The sequence below is a fragment of the Ruditapes philippinarum genome, unplaced genomic scaffold (assembly GCF_026571515.1).
Source record: "Ruditapes philippinarum isolate M1 unplaced genomic scaffold, ASM2657151v2 ctg5005_1_1_1_1, whole genome shotgun sequence".
Classification (NCBI taxonomy): Eukaryota; Metazoa; Mollusca; class Bivalvia; order Venerida; family Veneridae; genus Ruditapes; species Ruditapes philippinarum.
The window spans coordinates 84,067-94,432 of NW_026853183.1; the positions used below are offsets into that span (position 1 = coordinate 84,067).

The 10,366-nt window shown below is 32.0% G+C and overlaps 1 protein-coding gene across 1 annotated transcript; it reads right to left on the bottom strand.

The window, feature by feature from the left end:
• Nucleotides 1–1,527: 1,527 nt before the first annotated feature.
• On the bottom strand, nucleotides 1,528–9,929 carry LOC132736017 (L-proline trans-4-hydroxylase-like). The gene is made up of 8 exons (XM_060723062.1): nucleotides 9,855–9,929; nucleotides 6,469–6,550; nucleotides 5,676–5,754; nucleotides 4,923–5,125; nucleotides 4,483–4,573; nucleotides 3,501–3,630; nucleotides 3,057–3,208; nucleotides 1,528–1,946 (listed from the first exon to the last, which is right to left on the bottom strand). The coding sequence occupies exons 1-8, from the start codon at nucleotides 9,862–9,864 to the stop codon at nucleotides 1,836–1,838; spliced, it is 858 nt and encodes a 285-aa protein (XP_060579045.1). The 5' UTR covers nucleotides 9,865–9,929; the 3' UTR covers nucleotides 1,528–1,835.
• Between the last annotated feature and the right edge of the window lie 437 nt (nucleotides 9,930–10,366).

The following is a 10,366-nucleotide window of genomic DNA, read 5'->3' on the forward strand; positions in this document are numbered from 1 at the left end:
TGCTATGGCAACAAATAGGCTTAACATATGGCAAATGTAACAATATTTGTGAGTACTCAAAAAGTACTGAAAACATTTTTAGGAAACTTAAAATATGGATAGATGGCAGTATGGAGATTATATACATCTATAAGGAATATATTGAGAGCTGTCTCACCAAGCGTGGGCGACCTCATCAAGATTTCTCATTCAAGTTTTTACCTTTTTTCCCCTATAAGTTCTTTATTTCTTAAGGTATTGAGACATCAGACTTGAAATATATGTTTCTGATCATCAAATTAAATTTAAATGTGACAAGGTTTACAACTCTGAAAAAAATGATCAGAATAACCCCCTTGATCTTAGAATTTTCATGAAAAATGGGTCAAAGACAGGCCGGGTTGCATTTGTCTACCAAATATGATGAGGGTGTGATGTTACAAAAATGTTTACCATTGACCATAATAATTCATGTCGAAAATTTAAAGTCGGTAAACAGGAAATGGATGAGCGACAGACCTGAAATCAAATCACACTATATGGGACCACTTGTTTAAGCTGCATGCCAAATATCTCGAGGCTGTGATAAGTAGTAGCTGAGAAAACTGCTGAGAAAACTGTCGGTAAATAGGAAGTGGATGAGTGTCAGATCTGAAATCGAATCCCACAGTATGGGACCACGTATTAATGATGTTTGCCAAATATCAAAAGACTGTGATAAGAAGTTGCAGAGAAAACTTTACGAAAATTTCCTACCATCGCATTCACCATTAATGTTGAAAATTTAAATTTTAAGTCGGTAAATAGGAAGTGGATGAGCGACAGACCTGAAATCTAATCCCACAGTATGGGACCATGTGTCAATGCTGTATGCTAAATATCAAGAGGCTGTGATAAGTAGTTGCTGAGAAAACTGTTACGAAAATTTTTCATTATCAATACCCACATCATATGTGAGTCATTGGTTTACATTTTATAGAATAATTTAAAAATAGATACATGCTTTTTGTTTGTGTTAAACGGGCCTTTAATTGAGCTTAATAAAATACGAAATGTTTTATGAAGATATCAAAGGCCTGTGAAAATGAGTAACATGAATATTTGCATACTTGTATTGTTTGGTTATTTATTATATTATGTGATATGATAAAACAACTTCAAATAGGTATAGGCGTTCTGAAATTACACGTTTTAATAAACATTTCAGAAATGTATACTTAAAGATAAAAAGCCTAACTATTCTAGAGGGAATATTCCATAAGGTACGATGCATTCATACGAAAAAAAGTTTTAAATTATATATATGCATTTATAACTTTTTAATAAAAAAGAGCAATTTAAGGAATCTTTTTAAGGCTAGTAGGGCATTCGAAACACCTCCAAAAACTAGAAATCATCTCGGAAATGATACTTAAAGTGAACGTAGATCTGGACCACGTTTGATAGACCAAATTAAATGAAGAGTAACATATGCCACCATGAATATACATTCTTCATGTAAAATAAAATAGTGTGTTTAAAGTGATACATGAATAAAAATAACGAAAATTTTATTTGATTTTTTTTCTATTGAGAACTCGACTAGCAGCATCAATCTGATTAGCATAGTGACTTATAAGACTCAATCAAATTTATGTAAATTGTTCGGCTATAGGAAATGATATTGATAGTCTTTTAGACTCAGTTTATACTAAATTTAGCATAATTTTCTTCATTTTTTAAAAATTTATTCGTGATTCAAATGAAGAACTTTTCAGTGAAGAAATTTTAGATGAATATGGCACAATCATTTAAATGTTATTGAAGATGCTTTGTTTCCTGTTATATTGACGAGGTCACAAGTATGATTAAACAGTTTAAGTTTCAACTTTCTGTAGAAGAGATGTTTTGTCTACGCCGAGAGGCATGAACGACTTGCCTTCTACATCGATCAACTTCTTACAGGAAAGTATTTCGCTGTCATTGACCTGAAAAATAGCAACCGTTTTCTTTGCATCATATAATAACAACATTCTCGTATGTAATGATGAATATAAGTTTACAGATACAAGACCAATTCTTAAAAGGATCCAAATAACTTTTAAACTTTTTACAATTTTTTTTTATGTATTAGAGACTTATTGTCACAACAGCAAAAATTATATTAAAGATTAGTAGAATAAACAAAAATAATATATTTTTAGCATTGTGCTTTAAAATAATTGTGTGTGATAATATATATTTGTCTAGTTACATACTCAAATAAAAGATACGGAAATTTAAACAACACTAGAAAGTAAAAAAAAATGATCCAGGCTCAGTTTCAGTCCCAATGGTAAGTTTATGCCTCCGTTGATGCCCTTTTAGCATCGGCTTAATTTTAAAGAGACTCCACTGAGGTTTTTTGACATGACGGGACTGGAAATAAGTTTTCGAGATTAATGCTCAGTTTGATGTAGGTCTAGACCAATAACTTGTTTGCAAAATTTTAGATCATTCGCTCTCGCGGTTTATCCAGAATAATTATTCAAATTGTGAAAAAAGACCCAAAATTGAAAAGCGTTACTCAAATCGTATTGAAAAAAGCACAAAAATACGCTTTTCAATTCATTCTTGGTATATTTCTTAATTATTTTTTGCATGTCTTCCTGTTTTACGTGCCCCAGCTGATCTGTGTCAAAAATTAAATTTTATGCTTTTAGGCTTTTGAACCTCAGTGGAGTTCCTTAAACTCAACGTTTCGAAATGAAATGTTTAGTTAAGCAATTAAATATCTGCAGATATGTCAATAGTTCATATATGTTAGAGAGGATACGTGATTGGAAGCAGAAAGTCCACAGCAATAGAACAGATACTGATGTTGTAGGTAGACCATTATTCTGTTTGTGCTTAGTCTTAAGGTAAATCAATCATATATGTTGTTGACTATAAAAAACTTTTTCAATGCTATAAAAATAGAGACGCTGCTTCATTTCAACATTAACGCAGGGAAATGCTCACCGAACCTTTGTCGCTTGTCTTGTAAGGTCTAGAAAATATACGCATTGTTTATATAGATGTTGATATTGATTCATTAGATAGGAAATTTGTTTATTTACCTTTTTCAGCGGGGTATATTGCGGATGGTGATGTTCTTTAACCGGATTATTATCTGCTCTGTTATAACAACAAAGTAAAGCCCAACGCCTTTTGTCACTCAGATTAGCGCTACTGCAGTGCAGGACATTACAGTGCATAAACAAAGCATCACCTATGATTTGAAGAAACACACAAAATAAACATTATTCAAATTTTACAATGTAACACTGATTAATTTCATGACTGAAGACATACTACAAAGTCTCAACTCATATTTAACTGAAACTCCAGTAATCCGTTTGAAAAAAACAATTGTAGGGATCAGAATTTTGCATTACACTGTGGCGAAATTAAATTACCCTCTCGAACAAGCATCAAGTTTAATAATAATTTTATTAGAATAGTGCGCTTTATTAGACTAACAAATATAGGCATAGTCAACACAAAATACATCAAAATCAAACCTTCTTCAAGTTCTGCATACTGTAAAGGAATATGTTTCTGAATTTCTTTAATTCTTTCTCCGTCAGCTTCGAACTGACCGCCCAATCTATGGTGCTCAATTCTACCACATTTTTGTGTCCCCGGTAAATACTGATAAGAAAGATATGAATAGTGTAGATAGTGGTGTTCCAACTGTTCCTAGTAGTTAGATGTTGCAAAACTTTCGTACAGTATCATACTACTACACACATAGTTGTATTAAGTAATTAAAAAAGTGGAAAATTCTTATATCTGTTGCAAGACACGGAACATTGATTATAGAAAAGAAACATATGAGAAAATAAAATAGAACAATAAAATCAAACTAATAAAAAAAAGAAGAAAAGACAGAATCCCTAAAGAACGCCAAAAACACTAAAATTGAAAATGTTGCTGGTTCAAATATCAATACTTAAGTGAATGTCAATAATTTGGTTTTACTGAGTCTTTATATTGATTATGTTTTTATGTGAGCGTTTCTGCGCATTTCTCGGCCTAAACTTTTATTTTTACAAGCTCATCGACTAAATATGTAAAATTTGAGTCTTTATATGGACATAATGGCAATCTGACCTCCCCTTCTCTTCTTTTTGTACCGATATCAAGTTTTGTCATACAAAGAGTCGTAAGAGAGGTAACTGTGGGAGTGTAATTTCCTAATACATTTTACTAGATCTTATATCCGCCGTTTAGTCATACCGCGAATACAACATTAACAAATGCAAAATGTTTCATCTCCTTGCAAACATATCTTTTATCTATTTACCTTTCTGTAAACATTGAAATTAAGTTAATGGCAAAGAAGAAAAAGGTATATATTATATAAGCCAAAACCTCAAATAATTTTATCCTTTGTTTCTTAATACAAGTAAAACATTCTAGTACGCTAAAAAACAAACAAAAAAAAAGAACAACAAAAAAAAACAACAAAAAAAACAAAACAAAAAAACAAACGAGAATTACCTGTAAGCATCCGTTTGCTTTTTCGCATTTGTCCATAGCCATGAACACAGTTATCATGTTTGGATATAAGCATCCGTTTTCATACCAATACCTAATAAAACACATGTTAAAATACACGCCAAAACTGCACATATGACATATATTGAAACAAGGAGGTTCCGCGAAACTTGTTGAAAGTAAAAATGTTCATATTTCATCATTTGATTATGTGCATGATATAATGAAAGTTTTTTTTCCTGATGTAACATAATTATGAACAGTGCAACACATTATACTAATGTACAGTCAGTAACCACACTTTAAAGCAATACATAATAATTTATTGATATTTCTTTTTTAATAATATAAATCGTATGGTCAATGTCTGTATGGAACGTCTAAGCACAAAGTGGACTCACAAGAAATAAGATGCAAACGGGATACAAAGTTTTGAATTATACCCATAATCCTGGTGCCACAGATGACGGCCACCTTCTTTTGGTGGTTTTCCCATAAGTTTCGAGTGATAATGATAAACTTCTCCTCCCAAGAGCTTTTCACATGTAGTGACAACTTTGTCACACCTGCCCAACATCCCAGTGATATCGTCCCCAGGCTGATTCCAGATGTTCATATGAGCTTTTCTTCCCTCGCCATCGTCGACCTTAAATTTATTTATATACGTAGTTCATTAACTGAATATCCAAAGATGCAAACAAAACAACAGTAACATACTAGTATTTTATTATTCTATTGCCTTATTACAATACATTATCATCACTCTTCCCAGACTTTCTGTTTCGATAACAAACATTATATATTTTAGGGTTTTCTTTCAATGTTTCATCAATCCACTATGTATTGTTATTACTATTTTTCAGTTTTTTTCCCTGTAATTTCTTTTATGAGGTCAATAGAGAAAAAATGAAGTACAACTTCAAATCAAAATCAATTAAATCATTTAATCTTGGTACATATCAACAGACTGACTTGCCACAATGATATTTAACAATGAAAGATTACCAATATTATGATATGTAAAAAAGTAAAAAAAAAATAATTACAACTATTTTAGTTCTGATCTTGTTATGGTGTAATCAGCATTACTACTTATTTTTTCTCGCCCTTGTTTCAAACGCTCTATTACTAGCAACCAATATGCTGAAATTGTTAAAAGTCTAAAGAAACTATTGATATACAATGCTATAACATACCCCGTACATATATGCCTTAAATTCGTCTGACTCAAGACTGGTTTTAATGTGTGTCACTTCCTCCTTCGAAAGGAAATTCCTGTAAATTATATGTTTATTTTGTAGAGTGTTAAGACACACCGACACTGTAAAGTCATTTCTGTTTGAGAAAGACATCAGGTGATTCTTCTTGCATTATTTCAGTCACAAGCGGGCACCTGCATGAACCACTTATCTTCCGTAAGCTAGCCCGGTGATTTATATTTTAAATATCGAGAGACAATCCAATCAAACAAAAAGCATTTGTGAAATGTCACTACATTGTATTGATTGGATTAAGTCATCTACTACACTGTATCAAAAATATACATGTATGTAAAAAGAAAAGAAAACTACAGACACCATATGTTACAAACGATGAATTAATACTAAAATAGAGAAAATAAGAATCCCTAAAGAAAGTCCAAAACGACAAAATTGAAAATGTTGCAGGCTCAGTTTGATTGAGCCTGATCATGGACGGTACTGTCAAATGCAAACTATCGTCCACGCCCCCTAGCACCGGCTTAAGCAGAACCTTCTTGAAATATTTTAACTTATCACAAGTTTCCAAAGTATAAATGTGATAACTCTATTTATTCTGATACAAGATAATTCATTTGTCTTTATAATCGTAATAACTGGAAATTCTTCTTTTGACAATTCACCTATTATTCTGAATTCTGGGCAAAATGTAAGTTACAATACACCAATTTGATAGAATGCATCCGTTTTAAAGACAAATTCAAAAGTCTATGGGACAAAACTGGTTTACCTTACTAAAATACATCCGTAGTTGTCGAATTTCGCTTTCATGTCATCTGTGACAGTGAACGCATCTTTCGTAAATGTGTACTCTGAAAACAGTATATTACTTTATCTAAAGCCAGAATAGTTTGAATAATATATTCATTTGTGCGTACTTTTATAACTTGATATTTAAATTTTATATGTATATAATTATGCTTTTTAAAAAAAATTTTTTAAACATGGAAAAATAAAGAAAAAATGTTTCTGCAAAAAATTTGTCAACATTATAGTTTAAATTTTTAAAATATATGCCAAATTTATTTTTTACTGAAATTTAAATTTACTTATTTTTTATAGAAAAAATTTTCTAAATTTCCCCCCCTTTAAAAACATGAAATGTAAAAATTTGGGAATATCTTTTTACAAAAATCCTTTTTGGAAAAAATAAATTGATAAATCCCTTATTTGAGCATTAATAAATTTAAAGAAAATAAAACCAAAAACTATTTAAAATACAGGATCTTTTACCAAAATAAGAGGGTGTAACTTTTTTCTAAATAATCCCAAATTCATGTTTTAATTCTACAAAATTGTGTTAAAGGGGGTGCCAAAAAAGCTTTCCTTTTAAAATATTTTACAGTCTTTCCGTTGCAGTTTTCAGCTAAATTTAGCCTGCCCACATTTTTATTTGTTTGGGTATTTTTAAAGTTTTTTTTCCTTTTTTTTTTTTGCATGTTGAAACATTAATATGAGGACAGGTTTTAAATATAACCCATGGGATATTAAAATATGCGTGTATTTTCGTTGAGCGCAACAAAAAATCTTTCCCTTTATCTAGTTAAAGGGCTACCTTTAAAATTTTTCTAAAATTTTATCATAAAAAGAAAAATGAGCCGGCGTCATGAAAAAAACCAAACCATTTTTGGGTTTTGGGAAACCAAAGCAGGATCCAGCCCGGGCCTGCGCTTTCCCCCGCATTGATAAAGGATCCATGCTTTTTCGCTTTAAAAAACCCCTTTAAAAAAGAAAGAGACCTGATAGCGAAAAGAAATGGATCCTGCCCCAAAACCTGCGCGGATGCGCGGCTGGTCTGGATCCTTTGCGGGTCGCAAACCCTTTATTTTGGGTTTTTGTCATGACGCGGCTCAAATAATTATTTATGTATTCAAACAATAAACTACAATAAAATGAAGTTCAAGCAAATGTTAATCATTAAAAAAACGTACTAGTTTCGAAACTTCTGTAAGCAAATATTTAAAGCCTTTATTCCTAAAGGTCATATTTTAATAAATTTTACTCTCTTCATACTTAGAAATAAAACCAAACTACCTGTTTAGTAATTAGGCAAACAATCTTTTTAAAAGTTCACTATGGCTAGCTATCATTTTTCATCAAAAAACAGTCATTGTTTGAATGGTGTTTAAAAATACGAGAGCTAGTCTTACTGAGTAATAGGTCAAAAAGGGCGTATGGGAAATTTTTACCGTATTTATAACATATGAATGAAGTTCTATTTTTTATGAAGCAGATTGCGAAACGTTTTTGTTGGTTTTTGTTACACTACATTTCTTTCAATTCGATTTTTTTTCTTGTCGATTGATTCGGTACCTCCACTTGAATACTAAACATTAATCCAGGGTTTTTCAAATAGAATTGGTGTCTATGATATGCAGGCTTCGTAACATCTGATCTACGTTCAGAATTCCGTTTTATTTACATGTAGTTAGTTTTCGCCCATTGTTTTCTCGTTTAAGGCGCACGCATTCTTATCTTGTGGACTATGCGCCAATTTTAATGCAGACACATGCGTCTTACACCGTAGGTTCCAGGATCAACACCTAATGAACACTTTTGTAGATTTGCACCCTTTACATGATTAAATGAGCCGCGCCACGACAAAACCAACATAGTGGGTTTGCGACCAGCATGGATCCAGATCAGCCTGCGCCTCCGCGCAGTCTGATCAGGATACATGCTGTTCGCTATCAGTTTCTCTACTTGTAATAGGGGGTTTGTAAGCGAACAGCATGGTCTGGATCCATGCTGGTCGCAAACCCATTATATTGGTTTTGTCGTGACGCAGCTCAAATGTTAAATACTGCTTAAGTCGTTACTTGCTGTCGTGGTCGGTAGCTTGCACTTTGCACAACTGTCCATGAACAGACTTAATTAAAGCGAGCTTGCACCAGCCTCAAGTGTGCCGTTTGGGGTTTCCATTTCTTCTAGTTTTAAGTTTGAGCAATAATTTATTAAGTCTTATTAACATTGGTCAGCCTTTGAAAAATTGACATAGATTTATAACCTTCGTAGTAATCTTAAGTCAGTGCTACGTAATACACCTTGTATATCCAGTAACGCAGGAATGTGCAAATAACGCAGGAATTGTGCAAAAGTTACACATAATTCTGCAATTTAGTGGCTAAAACGAGCACAACAATAAGGAAATGGACCAATAATTTTTATTGTACACAAAATTGGAAGAACTGAGGCATTATACTTTACACCTCATAAAAAATGTTTCCATGAAAATATTTATTTTTCAAGATCATTAGTGAAAATGACGACCTGACTAGCGTATTGTTGTCGATTTTTTAGTTTCGTTGATATCTTTAATTACAATAACGTACATATTAATTTATGATTTATAATATTTGGTGTACCTGAGACATTTCTCAATCTGCTCGTGTCATATTACACTTTATTTGGCAGATAAAACGTAATTGAGACCATTTTTACGAGGTCACGCCAAATTCGTGAATGAAGCACTGAAGCAACGACGGTTATCTCATTAAAAGTTACGTAGCTAAATCCTATTTTACAAGCTTCCTTCTATTGTTATACGACACTTATAGTTTGACATATGTCTTAGGTATACAGAACATGAAAAAATATGTTTTAATTGTGAAAAATATACATATTTATTTGACGAAACACAAAAGCCACCTTCAAAACGGTAATCAGGTTGTCTTTCTCACGAATGATCTAAGAGAGTAAACAAATTCCTGAAAAAAATTGTACTGCTGGTTAACGTATAATGTCGTAGCAGCCGTATCCGCTTATACATTTATTTAAATTTGATTTAGAATAAGATCGTTTGGTTCGTTTGCTTATTGTGTTATTCGTTTTGGCAATAGCGATGCACAGATTCGTTGCACAGATTCGGTGTTACTTTTACGATAATTGCACATTCCTGCGTCATTGGATATGCACGGTGTTATATGTAAATATGATAACAAACATTTGAAAAAATAATGTTGGGAAAATATATTATTCATCAATTCAATTTGTTATAGTTTAAAAAGTGCACTTAATTGTTGAACAACATTTTAAGCATGTTGACTTCATTACTATGAATTTAAATTATGTTTAAAAGATTATTTAAAAGTCTTTATCAATAAAAATAATGCCTACCGTACTCCATTTCAACCTTGTAACAACTACGTTATCTACATATCAAGGCCAGACAGTGTCAGATAACGAGTACAGACGATTTTACTACATCCATCAAATCGTGTTTAAATTCCGTCAAGTTCGTATTTTACCGTATAAAAATATTGTACTGGACATCTGTTTTGTCTTTTAGTGTTAAACGGGCACTAAACTGATATAGATATAATGCAAAAAGTGACGAAATATGCCGAATTGTCTCGAGATTATGATAAGAGACATATTAAGTTGATCATTAACAGTTAATTATGCAGTCAATAACTGTACTAATTGTATGTATGCAACGTTTAAAAGAAAGTCCAACAAGAGAATGTCTTACTTTAATAACTCTCAGAGCAAATTGTATATAAAAACAAGCAGATGAATCCGTCACTTACATTATTCATTGTGTACGCTATGATTTCATATTCATATTATCTATTATTATACGCCTAAAAAACGAAGTTGGGGGGGGGGGGGTATATAGGAGTCACCCG